This window comes from Mastigoproctus giganteus, chromosome 7 (assembly GCF_048544385.1).
Source record: "Mastigoproctus giganteus isolate SK-2022 chromosome 7, ASM4854438v1, whole genome shotgun sequence".
Lineage (NCBI taxonomy): Eukaryota > Metazoa > Arthropoda > Arachnida > Uropygi > Thelyphonidae > Mastigoproctus > Mastigoproctus giganteus.
In genome coordinates, this window is record NC_143581.1 from 108,285,727 (window position 1) to 108,301,229 (window position 15,503).

The 15,503-nt window shown below is 38.8% G+C and overlaps 1 protein-coding gene across 1 annotated transcript in view; it reads right to left on the reverse strand.

The window, feature by feature from the left end:
• Window positions 1-15,503, reverse strand: part of LOC150083139 (ATP-binding cassette sub-family C member 5-like) — a 278,483-nt gene that overhangs the window by 57,713 nt on the left and 205,267 nt on the right. Inside the window, exons 16-17 of the mRNA XM_090378404.1 lie at window positions 8,942-9,085; window positions 2,422-2,551 (exon numbers count right to left, since the gene is read on the reverse strand). Of these exons, the coding sequence (XP_090234530.1) occupies window positions 2,422-2,551; window positions 8,942-9,085 (274 nt within the window). The remainder of the gene's footprint in view (window positions 1-2,421; window positions 2,552-8,941; window positions 9,086-15,503) is intronic.

Genomic DNA, 15,503 nt, shown 5'->3' on the forward strand with positions numbered 1-15,503 from the left:
GTGAGTGAACTTTCAAAATGCACACATCATTATCTATTGCAGAATAGGTTGTATTGTCAAAAGACACTAGACAGTGGAAATGTGATAATTAAGCCCATGAAGTGGTCTCTGACATCTGGCCACATATGAGGAGCACCCTACCTCCTTGTGGTGTGGGCAGACTCCGGCCTGGCTAAAAGGGTGCATGTTTCTTCTCCTATCAGGGCTCCCACCCTGATAGGTAACCATCAATCTTGGAGTTGCTTGCCCCAGGGAGTCCAAGACCATCGCCTGACATTTTTGTTACCACTGTTGGGGCTGATGAGCCTCCCACATTTCCTGCACCAAGTGGAGCCTGGATATGTTACTACTGCAATAGGAGTTTCACAACCAAGACCGGAAGGGGAGTACACATTAAACGTGCACACCCCATGGAAGCAAATTTAGCCACTGACACTCTCTGAATCAAAGTCCACTGGACTGCAGAAGAGATTTTGCTGCAGGCTCATGCAGAAGCGGATCTCCAAAACACAGGGATCAGAAACATCAACCGGAAGCTACAAGCCTTGTTTCCCCAGAGGATGACAAATGCAATCAAAGATAGGAGGAAGTTAAAATCCTATCAGGACATTTTATCCCATATATTGTCTCTCAAGGAATCGGAGACCCGTCTCCTTTACCAACTGAGGGAGAGGCTGAATTGCCATGTGGGGAGTCCAGGTTTCAGTACTTCTGTCCAAGTGGTTAGTTTAGGAAAGTGTACCCACAAACATAAAACAGGAGGCTTTAAACGATGATATAATTCTCTCTCTTGGAGGAGAAATTCCTGAACCAACATATAACCTTGAAGAACTAGATAGATTCATTATTATAAATATTGCAGGACTGCCAAGAGAATGAAGATCAGATTGTAAGTGTATTTTGCGATAAGGAGTCTAGCTAAGATGACGAACTGAAGGCTGCTTTTCCAGTGGTTAGTATCAGTCCAAGTCTGGATAGTGTACTACCAGTTCTGATAGGAAACATCCTTCTGAAGATTCTTATTGATCTCTTCCATATATTTCTATGGTAGGTCTTGTCTGACCAGTTTGATTGGAAACTATGATGTGGTCACAAAGGAACTGGATGCAAAAAATAATTTTGATATCATATCATAACTAAATTTTACAACCCAATGTTGATATATGCCCATGGTTAAGGTGCTATCAAAGCTATGGAACACCTATTGGAAAGTACCTCGCTTTGTGCTCTGGTAATTAGTATACTTGGATTTCAGGAAAGCTTTTGATACTGTTGCACATGGAAGACTGCTGTACAAATTGGAGCGGTATGGCATTAAGAGCAAGTTGCTACAATGGATAAAGGGACGGTTGAGTGGTAATCAGTGAACACTGCTCTTCATGGGAGATTTCTTGCAATGACCAACAAACACAAGAATTACAATTATAGTATTTACATAAAATAAGAATAAGACTGCTAAAATAATATAAAAAGTAGTTTTGAAGGTGGAGTGTCCCTTTATCAACTTAAAAGAATATATAGCAGAGGGTTCATGTGATATTTGGTTGTTTCCCTGACATCCAAGGCCTTTTTTCAAAGACATCAGTTTCCACAGTACTGAGACTTTTTTTTTTTTTTGTTTCCAGTGTGAAGGGGAGTATCCATATTTCATTGCTGGGTCATTTGTTGCTCTCACTTTCATTCACATGTTGATGTTTTTGTGCCAATGCACCATCAATGTATTGCATTTGTAAATATTCTAAACCTGGTTTGCCGATTTTGCTGTATGAAAAAACCAAGTGGTAACCTTTGCCTGACTAACTCTACCTTGGTGTGAAAAAGGCGCCGTAATAATTCCTCCAGTCTTGAGGGGATTTGAATTCATTCAGGCTTTTTTCCATATGGTGTGGAAAGAAAGAAACTGTAACCACTGTGCTACAAATGTGGATTCACAGGTTTATGATGTGAAACTATTCACTATCATCATCTAAACAGAACTTGGTTTCTGTTTAGATGATGATAATTTAAGCAACACCAAATGAAAAAATAAACTTTGATTATATTCTGAAATAAATTGACTAATACAGGAAATACAAATTCAAAGATAATGGCTGTTAACAGTTTAATTATTTGTGAAATGAAAATCATTTTATACTGCATCTAAGATAAAAAAAAAATTAATTTGTTGATTTTTAATTAATGGCCATACATCTCTGTTCAAGTGAATTCCAACAAGTCAAGCTGAGTAAAGTTTTACCAGCTTAAAGCGGAGCCTGTCTAGTGCCTACCTTACTAATGATATTAAATCATATCATTTATGTAATGCATTCTTGTCACAGTTTCTTTTTTTAATACAGATTCTATGCCTATTAAAAATATTATAATGGGGCAGAAAAATAATTAACCAAAATTACATTTATACATCAGTAAAATAATAAATACCTTCTTCAAGATCTCTTGTGAAAATGTTAAGAAGAGAGCCAATTGGTGATGAGTTAAAAAAATGCATTGGGCAGCATACTACTTTTGCAAGAGTTTGGCTATGTAGATAACTTGAGGCTTTCAGTACAACCTAACAATCAAAAAATAATAAATTACAATTTATAATGTTAGCTTATGAATAATTCATATTATTAAAAAAATAAGGTAGTTGCTGCTGACAGAATATCCTTACAGTTAAAATAAAATAAATTTTTTGTTTATACTCCGGGATGACCAAACGGTCAGAGGAGTTCACAAGATAGACAGAATACAAGAAACAGCACCGTATTCAGCAGTAACGGGCTTGAACACTGGTCACTCAAGGCACATGTACTTATGCACCCATGCACCTGACCACTAGGCTACGGTAAGCTGAACTTCTTGTGCAGGCACCTCCGTAGCCAGGTGGGAAGGAGCAGTAGTGCGTAGCACACGCTTCTTGATTAGATTGGGGTTTGAGCCCGTGACCACCAAATGCGGAAAGATCAGGGAATAACCACCGCATATTCCCTTAGTTGCTAATGCTCCTAAAAAAAACCCCAAATAATAACAATAACTTCCTGTGCAAGGAAAATTGCAGATTAATGCCATGTTATGGTGACATTTCTAAAGCTGAATATTATATGCTGCAGAATTTATAAATTAAGTTATAATGTATGATTAGAGAATACAGTCACTTTGAAAATTAGCAACCTTATAATGCTGACATCCAAATAACAATACACTTTATAATATTGAAATTTACATGTTAAAACCAACAGTCATGATGTCAATTCACTGCTTTGTTTACACTTTGTCCTTTACAGTTGATGACTAAAATTTCCAGGGACTTTGCTCTCTGTTATGAGAGTGCTTTATGAATGCAAATTTAGTTTGGAATTTAGTGGTGCTTGGGCAACTAAAGCCATAATGCACCAGGTCTGACAGTAAGAGCATAAAAATTTATACTTTAAAAAGGTTGTTTTATAGGCATATATAAATAAAATAATAACAGGAGTTTACCTCAATATAGTACGTAGAACACTTCCACATGATATCCTCCAGAAATTAAAACGGAAAAAATCGACAACTTACCGGTACATTAGAGTAAAATATAAATAATCAATTTAACGCAATTAAAAGAATCTAACGAAAATATTCAAAACTATTTTCCTTCCTGAAGCTGACAACACTTTTCGACCGTATGTCGTGATCACAGGAATGAAAATTACCGAATCGGGTTAAACCTGAAACTTAAATAGTGATTATATGTCTTCGCACATGTGTGTAAAGGTCCACGCATCGGAGATCAAATATGGCCGCCGAACATTAACAGAATTCTCGTGTAATTTAATTTCCACGGTTTCCGCAATTAATAGTCGCGTATAATTACGTTGAATGTTAAGTATGTTTTTCGTTAATGGCATGAAAGGCTAATTCTGACGCTGCTGAACGAGAAGCACGAACTGAGGCTTCATGTTGATTTACACAAATATTAAGAGAAAATCGCGTCGAACCGAACTGAGGCTTCATGTTGATTTACACAAATATTAAGAGAAAATCGCGTCGAACCTTGGTAAGACGAGTCGCAATCACCGCAAGAAATGTTGTATACCAGATCTTTAATTTGTGTTGCGAACGCGGAAAGAACCGACCGATTGTTCAGTATAGTGTGTAACTTCCGTATTGGCCTAGCTACAATTTTAAATTCGGCATCTTTAAAGAATCTGTTAAGCTGTTTGTGCCACTGTTCAACATATGGGACAGAAATAAAGTATTTTTTGATATTACTATTGTTGATTGGAGTAGTATTTTGTATCCTATCCTTAGCTTATACCCTAATTCAGTTTATTGTGGTAATGGAATAACCCCTGTTTAAGAATCTGCTAGTTAATATTTGTATTTCTGAGTCCAAAGCAGAAATACAAAGCAGATAATGTTCGGCGGCCATATTTGATCTCCGATGCGTGGACCTTTACGCGCATGCGCGAAGACATATAATCACTATATGTCTTCGCGCAGACATATAATCACTATTTAAGTTTCAGGTTTAACCCGATTCGGTAATTTTCATTCCTGTGATCATGACATATGGTCGAAAAGCGTTGTCAGCTTCAGGAAGGAAAATCATTTTGAATATTTTCGTTAGATTCTTTTAATTGCGTTAATTTGATTTTTAATTGTTTTTGAATTGTGTTAAATTGATTATTTATATTTTACTCTAATGTACCGGTAAGTTGTCGATTTTTTTCGTTTTAATTTCTGGAGGGTATCATACGGAAGTGTTCTATGTACTATATTGAGGTAAACTCCTCTTATTATTATCAACGTAGAACATATTGAGCATTACAGCTCTGATTCATACTAGGCATATATAAAACACTTGTTATCACACGTACACAGAACTTTCTATAGCTGATGGTGATTCTTTTCCGTGTGCTAGATATAGGACATACAACAACCCTAAATTAAAACTTGTTGTACTGTTAGGAAAAGTTGAGTTGACTCTGAAAGTTGGGGGGGGGGGGTTGGAAGAAAACAGGAGACTTGACAGAGACCCGAGTGACTAATGCTATGGCAGTAACACACTCCCAAGGGCTGGGTCTTTCAGTGTAGGATACTTTTTCACAGAAGGTGGTCTTACTGGGTGATTTGACTGTAAGATGAAACCATACATATTTGGTTTCCCTTACAAGGAACAAAATGTCCTCGTGTCTGCAATTCTGCTCGGACATGATAGGAGGGAATATATGATTAAAGCCTTGTGGATTAACTCTAGACTTGCAGGGCTTGTGGCTTCCTTGCACCATATGGTAAATACTATTTCAGAAGATGTTATTCTTCTGTCATCCTCTATTATATCAGACTAGTCTTTGGAAAGAGGCCATTACCAACCAACCAGTTCCCCATTATCTGAGGCATCTCCACTTGAAGCAAAATTAGAATGGAACATATGGAGAAGCATAAACAGACTTTTATTGGAAGAACTAAATTTGACAACCCAATGTTGATATGCCCATGGTTAAGGTGCTATCAAAGCTATGGAACACCTATTGGAAAGTACCTCACTTTGTGCTCTGGTAATTAGTATTAGCAATGGCCATATGGTGCAAGGAAGCCTAAGGCTTATGCTGAACCAGCTAAAAAATAAAATAAATTAATAAGAGAAAAGGAAACAGACAATCTATGCATTTCCCTCCTCCCATAGGTAACTATCCAGATGACCTTTGAACCCCAAACTGCCAGCCTCTAACACCATGTAGGTAACTTATTCCAGTAATTTATAACTTGCTGGCTAAAATAAAACTTCCTGCAATCCAGTCTAAACACCTCTTGAATTTATGGCCCCTAGTTCTAGAATCATTTAAAACTGTGAAAATTTCATCCTCATTCATTTTACTATTGCTTCTCAGAGTCTTAAAAACCTCAATCAAGTCACCTCTATGGTGCTTAGTTTCCTCATAAGGATGTCCTTTTGCCAATCTCACCAGGCGAGATCCCCATCTCTGGACCCTTTCAAGAAGATCGACGTATTTTTTTAGGTGCATTGTTCCAAGTGTGGTCTAACAATAGCCTTATATAATGAGATCCTTATCTCTACCTATACGGCTCTAATCCACCAAAGTAAAAGGACATCTTGAGAGTACCTGGTGGCCTCGACCGGGACTGCCAACCAATATAAACCAAATGGTATATAAAGTTACCACCAATAAACTGCCCAGGGGCGAGGTTCTGTCAACTACTCTTATGCCACAAGGCACAATAACTACTACCTGGGAGCAGAAAATTAATAATATACTCAATACCATTTTCAAGCCACCAATACAAGCCCAACTGTATGCCTCCAATGATTGCTACACAATGCTCTTCACTCAGGAGGAACTTGATTGAGTACTGAAACTCCGAGGTCAGGAAATGTCCAGATCCTGACCTTCTGGAGCCTGAGATTGTCAGGAGGATGGTAGACTACAATCCACACTTACTGCTCAACATTTTCAACCACTGTCTGGCAAAAGGATCCTTTTCACTTGATTGGAAGACAGCTAATCTTCAACTTCTTCTCAAGAATCCAAATAAACTGCCACAACAGCCAATTATAAACCAATTGGCCCCCTAACTGTTCTCCGCCTCAGCAAACTCGTTGAGAACTCATTTGCTTCAGAAATGACAAGTATTATACAAACGTAAACCCACAGGCCAACAACCAGTATGGATTCTGTTCAGGATGCTCAGCAGTAGATGCACTAAATAACATCTGAGAAATACTTCCTTGTAATTGCAATTGACTTTGCCAGGTTGTTCGACTCACTTTGGTGGCCGAGCATCCTTGGCAGGCTCAGGCAAGCACAAATTCCTCAAAATCTCTGCTCATGTATTGAAAGTTGGCCCTAGGGCTGAGTTCCTAAACCAAGATCTCGAGCATGTTAAGTCCCAAGCCTATGTGGACGATTTGATCCTTTCCATGCCCATCTGCTTGAGGGTCTATGTAGGCCACCCAGAACAACCTGAAAATATCCTGGAAAAAAAAAAAAAAACCCCAGCATCCTCCTGAAATGGCACCTAAGTCCGGCCAAACCACCGCAGATTAAGCACCTTGGTGTAATCCTGGACTCAAAACTGTTCTTTCTTCCAACACCTACATTATATCCAAAAGAAGATAAGAAATTACACAACATTGGTGGCAAGGGTCATTCGCAGGGACTGGGGTTTAAACAAATGTACCCTAGTCCTGTTTTACAAAGCAGTATTTATTTATTCTAGCCATCTCATATGCTGCAGGGATCTGGTATCATCAGGCAACTATTGTAACAAATCAGAAGAAATTAGCCACCATTCAAAGAGCAATGCTACTTACCATCACCAGATCCTGCTGTACAGTGAGAAGTCCTCGCCGGGGTCCTCCACTTTGAAATAATTAGATGTGGCATGTTATATCATCTCTCCAAAAGAATCTGCACTACCACCAACCAATTACAAGAGAAAAGGCACCTTCTTGCTCACTTGCAGAAGGTCTGTCAGAAGAGACGGATGACATCCACTAAGGGAGCAATTACAAATAAATTTGGCACCTCTGTAGCCAGGTGGGAAGGAGCAGCAGTGCGTAGCACACGCTTCTTGATTAGACCCGGGTTCGAGCCTGTCACCACCAAATACGGAGGATGCAGAAAGGTCAGGGAATGACCACCGCATTTCCCGGAGCAATATGGCCTTAGTTGCTAATGCTCCTAAAAACCAAATAACACAACACAAATAAATTCATCACAAAAGTAACATTCGCATTCCTAAAAGCCCAATTTGGTTTTCCCTTGGCCTATATCTAACTTACCCCCCCCTACAGGCTATGTTTTGATACAAGAAAAATTGACGTTTCTGGGTATCACAAATGATCCACACTGCCGCTGTGACTGACAAATCTTGGCACCACATAATGTATGACTGTCCTGACTATGAAGACTGGAAATCTATTTTGATCACAAAGATTACTAATTTGTCAAAGGACTGAGAACATATACTAATTCATACCCATGACAATTATAAATACTTTTGCACAGGAGGTCTTCAACAGCTGAAGAACAGTAAGGAGCCTATTAAACCACCAAGAACATCCAGATAGATTCTGGTCACTCCTTCCCAGCAGCATCAACCATAAACTTCATCAACTGATCTGAGATTCACTTCTTGCATCCAAGTTCCATCAGGCTGATATCTACAACTAAATCCGTAGGCAAGATCAATCAATCGGAATGTGACATTAACCGATTTAGACTTTGAAATCACAGTTGTTGTTTGTTATTTGGTTTTTAGGAGCATTAGCAACTAAGGCCATATTGCTCCGGGGATATGTGGTGGTCATTCCCTGACCTTTCCGCATCCTCCGTATTTGGTGGTCACGGGCTCGAACCCCAGTCTAATCAAGAAGCGTGTGCTACGCACTGCCGCTCCTGCCCACCTGGCTACGGAGGCATCTTGAAATCACAGGACTTGACTATCCCTTACACAAGAAACAAGACACAGATTGACACCTAAAACCAATAACTGAGTTGAAGGGGAACATCAAGACCTAGGCAATTCCCTTCAAGGGAAATCCTCAACTCCACTCACCATGGCAGAGACAACTGGGTTCTCTTCTTATCCAGTGTACTTTTACTCCTGGACCCCACTCGCCTAATGGATTAATTTCCCAAACACTACGTTCACTATGACATTACTGTAGATATGGTTAAGACTAAATATTCTTCTATATGTTACTACTCTGACACACCAAGCAGAGTTGAGGGAACCCCTGGAGCCACATTACAATTAACACTATACCCTGACACACCCCTTAAAGTCTAGGCTTGTTTCCCTAGGCTCACTTTGGATAAAGAAGGCTACTTTTTTTTTTATGAAGTTAAAGAGATTGTTTCTTCTTTTAGGAAGAAACTGGGATTTTGAAAGTCATCTAAAATAAATTCACACTCTTAAAATATCAAATATGACATGTAATTTATATTTACATTACCTTTGAAGAAAGGCATCCCAGAATAAAGGATAAAACCACCATGGTACCAAATGATAAGCCATATATCAAATGATAGAATTCTGAGTCAGAACTGTCAGTTGAATTTAACATTTTGCTATCTATTCTCAGATTGCTGCTGTTATCCTAAGAAAAATTAGATATGCAGTTTTAGAAAACTTTTATTATGAAATATATACATCAGAGGTTCTCGAACTATGATTCATAATAACATGGGGCTGTGTCACAAAAATTTTTAAAGTTTTGTTTTAAAATTATGAAGACTTCTGAATATTATGAAGTTTTTTGCCTTCCTTAGCAGTGGCACTAGGGTTTCTGAACCACTAACGGTACTGTATTCCTTAAATTCTTACTTAAGTCAGAATATTATTTTGAATTTATATTCATTTGATGAGAAGGGGATTGCCAAATTGCAAAGTTTTAGAACCCCTGATACACTATAATATCAGTATTTCATCATGCTGCTTATTGTATCATATTTTTTTAAGTTTTGACTATTTTTCCCTTGTTTTATACAGTATAATTTTCTAATCTTTTTGATCTGTCTGTTATTATTATTATTATTATTATTATTAATGGCCATATGGTACAAGGAAGCCTGAGGCTTATGCTGCACCAGCCAAAAAAAAAAAAAAAAAAAAAAAAAAAATTCCCAAGTTACCCCCTGAGAGAGAGAGAGAAGTAGAAAGGAATCACCAAGAAAGAGAAGAATGATGATATCCAGCTCAGGACCCTGGGTTTGCCAAGCCCATACTCACTAGATGTGAGCCCCCGGGGTTAGTTGGTTAATTCATCCCAATTGTGAAGGTCCCACTGGTGACAAGTTACTGAGATCATGCTGTACTTGAAGTCAATCACAACAAACTGAAATATAGCTAATAAATTTTTAATTTGTTAAGTTTAAAAAAAAAAAAAAATTTAAATCTAGTGAGACCTAGTCATGGCCAGGTTTATATGATAGAAAGGATCATGACCATTTTCTCTTTTAGAACAAAATTCAGTAGAGATATATAAAAGGGTAAATCAAAAAAAGTAAAGGCAATTTCTGAGTAAAAATAACCCTCCAAGTCAGAATATGTTCCCAAGGTCACTATATCTACTACATTGTTAAGACAAGTCTATACATTTGGCTTAACTCAGCTTGTATTATTCAGTTGAGTATTTAGAAACAATAACACTGTTGTTTCTAATGATGTTTTTTGATCTCATAATACAATATAAAGTCAGAAAAATTTTTTAAGTTTTCCATTTTAAACTATTTCTTGCCTTTTTTTTGTAGAAACAAAAAAATATAGACCAAAATGAATAACAAGGGAGTTGGAGTTAGTTATTTTCAGTTTATAGGTGCAAAAGCTCATATCACAAATTTAAATAAATACACTAACCGTTTTGATTAAAATAGTTTAATAATATAAATATAATAAAATGTACCAAGCGATACAGTGGATACTGTAAAATAATATTTACAAAACTGATTTACTATAAAAAAAATTTATTACAAAAATGTTAAAATACAATAAAATACGAAAATTAAAAGCGATGAAACAATGATTGTAGCTTTCGGGGGCATCCGCCTCCTTTCTCAGCAACACATCCTTTAGTATCAGGTTCACGGCACCCGTGGCTGACCAGGCGCATGTTCAGTATTACTTTCACGTGTGCCAGAACCGGAAGTGGCTCAAGAATGTGGAAACACGAAGCGTATCTCTTGCAAGGACTACAGCTTCCAAGGTGGGGGTGGAGGCGAACACCCCTATCACTATTCATGCTACTGTTTTCGGACGAGCCAATCCACAAACTCTCCAACCACTTACGGTCCCAGAATCTGTGCGCCCGGTCAAGGATGACAGCATTCTCGGGGGAGACTTGGTGTTGTTTTTCCCAATAATGTTCAGCAACCGTGGACTTATTGAACTCTGCGGTCTGTACGGCTCTCATCCTTGACCGGGCGCACAGGTTCTGGGACCGTAAGTGGTTGCGGAGTTTGTGGATTGGCTCGTCCGAAAACAATAGCATGAATAGGGATAGGGATGTTCGGCTCCACCCCCATCTTGGAAGCTGCAGTCCTTGCAAGAGATGAGCCCTTTGCGTTTCCACATTCTCGAGCCACTTCCGGTTCTGATGCACGTGAAAGTAATACTGAACATGCGCCTGGTCAGCCACGGGTGCCGTGAACCTGATACTAAAGGATGTGTTGCCCAAGTAGCATTGTTGTTGAGAAAGGAGGCGGATGCCCCCGAAAGCTACAATCATAGTTTTATCGTATTTTATTGTATTTTAACATTTTTGTAATAAATTTTATTTTATAGTAAATCAGTTTTGTAAATATTATTTTACAGTATCAAACTATTTTAATCAAAACAGTGTATTTATTTAAATTTGTGATATGAACTATTCTCCCAACCTCAGAGGCCTTTTTGAGGAGGTGCAAAAGCTATCGAGGCTATATCAATATCAGACAACAACTAGAAGGAGATAATTATATTATAAGTTATCGGTGGACTTGAATCCTATAGTAAATTAGTCTGTAATAAAGTTATTCAGGTGTTAGGCAAGTCCCATACTGCAGTTCAGGTTGTTGAGGTTGCACTTGCAGTCTGTCATCAAGTTTTCGATTTTAATCTTCTTCCGTTTAAAGAGGAGAAATGTTGGTTGGTGATATGTTTTGTCTTTGGGTTGACATGGTTGGGTGGCATTTCCTCTTTTCCTCAGTGTATGGCAATTTGCACCCTTCTTCTCGCGATGAGGTCCTGGGCGAATCGTGACAATGCTTTATAATCTTCTGTTTCAAAGAGGAGAAATTCTTGTCCTCTTGGAAGATATCTCACTTTTGTAATCAGAATACATCTCAGGTCTTTGTAGATGGGACAGTCAAACATAAGATGGTTCCAGTCTTCTATCTCTCCACAAGTGCAATATGGGTTTTCTGTGAGTCTGAAGCCAGCGAGCTTTGCATTGAAGGGGCCATGCCCTGTTATTATGTTGTATGAAGTCCTGGGAAGAACCATGATGGTGATTTCGGGTATACTCTATTTGTCTGTGGAAAAAACTTGCAGGTGATCTCTCCTTTGGTGGTACCGGCCCATGTTTTGCCACTCCTGCAGCAGGTGGTTCTGTAGATCAAAAGTCACAGAGGCAGACACCCCTGTGTGAGTGCCAAAGGCCAAGCACTCTCTGGGAGTCGGCATTCCAAGGAGTGCCAACCATGATGAAGCCATCATAGTATCTTAATCTTTTATCAGTTGGGAAAATGCTATCTCACCCCAGTTTGTGTTTGCGCTCGAGGGTCATTGTTCTGAGCAGCTCTAAGTTCAGCAAGCTTTCTGAGTCTGATGGTAAAGACAGCTTGCATGTAACTCGTTAGGGCTTTGTATGTTGTTTCATCCTGAAGCAGGTATGTTTCCCTCGATTTCAGTAAAAAATTTGAGCCAACAATCATCATAAGCAAGGCTCATACATGAGGTGGGTGCCACAGTGGCAGAACAGATTTCTTTCAATTTCTGCTGAAAGGGTCCATGTCCTGTGATTGGGAAGGGGGGGCTTTGAGAAAGTCATGTCAATGGATGGGAGGAATCTTCTGGTGGGGGAGGTGCTTCTTTAGCCAGGTGGGCAGGAGCAGCAGTGCATAGCACACGCTTCTTGATGAGCCCGTGACCACCAAATACGGAAAGGTCAGGGAATGACCACCGCATATCCCCGGAGCAATATGGCCTTAGTTGCTAATGCTCCTAAAAAAAAAAAAAATCAATAACAATGAATCTTCCGGTAATTTCTCCTTTTGGAGTGGTTTCCCATGGATGCTGCCAAAGTCCTTGAAGGTGTTTGAAAATACGTTTAATTTCTTGTTTCAGGTCATTGGTAAGCTCCAGTTGAAGATTTAACAACTGTGTCAGAAGCCCCTTTTAATCACCTCAAGATAGAGCAGCAAGCATCCAGTGATAACCTGTAGGGCAGGGTTGCTGACAGTGCAGCATGCCCTGCAGGTAGACAACAGCATGAATCTCTATATTGAATTGAATTTACGCTTGTTCTTTTCCAGGGTGGCCTTTGCATGCCAAACTGAGGCTCCATAACAAACAATTGAGAGAAACGCCACTTTATAGATAAGAGACAAAGCTTTATGCTTCAAACCCCAGTCCGCTCTGCTGACTCTTCTTATTATGGTGTTAGATAGACAACAGTGACGTCTCCACATATGACACGAGTGGTTGTTGTGCAGATTATTCATTAACCAGTTAGTGACTTCATCGATAGCGGTATCTTGATGTTTTACAGTTAACATTAAGGCTTTGAAGTTTGAGACAGAGTGCATGATAGAGAACTTTGCGGTATTGAAGATAATAGCAACTCCATCCCCTCTGCGGTTTTCACAAGAGGCAGAGAGTATACGACAGCCTGCAGGAATGGAGCAGCTTATATCTGTCTGGTTAGGCTCTAGCCACGTTTCAGCGAGGCTTGACTTCCCTCTGTTGGCAGAGGTTTTTATTTTTTTTTTTGGGATGGGGGAGCACTATCCAGTTGGCTGCAAATTCTTAGGTCTCTCCTTAGGGTCCCGATGATGGCTACTTTGAATGAGAAGTGATTCTGTGCCCTGAAGTTTAGGATGCATCCTGAGTCTGCAGTCTATGCCTTGGTTCCAAATGAGAATGTCTGCAATCAGATGTGGATCAGATATGCAGATAACCTTCTCCTTGTTTGGAATCAAGGCATAGACCACTTTCATCACATCGAATTTAAGATAGAAACTGAAGAAGACAAACAACTTCCATTCCTGGACATTCTAATTTCAAGAACCCCAGTATATAGAAAGCCCACAGACACAGAATGCATCCTAAACTTTGGGTCATTGCATTACTTCTCAACCAAAGTAGCCATTAAGAGAGCCCTAGGAATTTGCAGCCAACTGGAATTACTTCAAAAGGAAATGGCAATCATAAAGGCCAGAGCTCTGAAAAACCAATATCCTCCAAAATTAGTACACCTAATCATTAGCAGAACTTTCAACAATAGCTACAATTCCCAGCAGAAGACTGAAGAAAAATCAAAGAACCAGCTCATCATACCATATATTACAAGAATCAGCAGCATTATAGCAAAATCCTACTACATACCAAAATTCTGTGTAGGAACCCAATCACTAAAACAGAAGATTTTCAAGAATCAACATCAACCCCAGAGGCCTGATATATTATATCCAGTATTCCTGCAAATCAACTTAAAATCATATAGAAGACTAAAGAAAAGAATACAGGAATGTAAGAAAGATGCCCAACATGGCATAATCCACAAATCTGAAACAGCTGCTCACACCCTTTAACAACACTTTAGTACTTTCAACAGATTCATCATACTCCAGAAAAATATTTAAAGAAGACTACTTCCTAAAATGCTTCAGAAGCTCAGCAACAAAAAAGAAGTCTCCTTCCACAACACCTATTCCAAGCAGAAATCCAGGAAAACATTCCAACAAACCTAAACAAAATCCATAGATTTTGTCTCTTTAACCATGTCACTACCCCACCAAGAGGTAAATTCTCTGTAGTAATAATATATACCCCCCCCTCTCTCAGACCACTCCAAGTATTTCTCAGTAAACTCCACTCCAGGATCACATACCCAGGTAGGCTTTTCAGAATAAAGAATTATTCTGTAATCCCTCGACTTCTGTAACTTTAATTAATAGAATTTTATAGAAAATTCTACCTCAATCCAATGTTCTATCCCCACAGGCTGCAGATAGAAACAGCAAATTTCTGAAACATAGCTATAAATATAAAATATAATACCAAAGAGTTAAATAGTGGAAAGATAAAAATAAACTGGATATGACAAATGCACCAAAGCGTACAAAGCAGCAGCAGCAGCAATGGATGCAGATGTATATTGTAATAAAAATAAAGATGGCAGTGCAAGTTACACGGAAAGCCGAAATATGAGAAAATGTAGGTTGAATTAAAGAAATTAAAAGGTAGTAACCTGTAAAAATAAAATAAAATTACATCAGAATGCCAAATAAAGGCAAGGGCGGACAAATTTGGCTATAATTCAAATCGGGGAAGTAGAGCAAATATACAATTATATCTGATGTCAGCCAAAGTAAACACTGATACATGATTGGGTATATCTTCAGGGGACTACACCTGACCATGCATCAAAGGACCACATTTCCATACTTGGCCATAGCTGTGTAAGAGAAAATTTAAGAATACAAATGTGATCGAGAAGGAAAAGCTGTGGTCCCTATGCAGTGTTTATAATGAAATTAAATACAAAACTGAAGATTAATAATTACTAAAAAGCATAAAAAAATCTATACCTGAGATACAGAAAAGAAAGGGCTGGAAATGACAGCTTGTTTGTTTGTTTGTTATTTGGAGCATTAGCAACTAAGGCCATATTGCTCTGGGATATGCAGTGGTCATTCCATGACCTTTCTGCATCCTCCGTATTTGGTGGTGATGGGCTCGAACCCTGGTCTAATCAAGAAGCGTGTGCTACGCACTGCTGCTCCTTCCCACCTGGCTATGGAGGCACCTGGAAATGA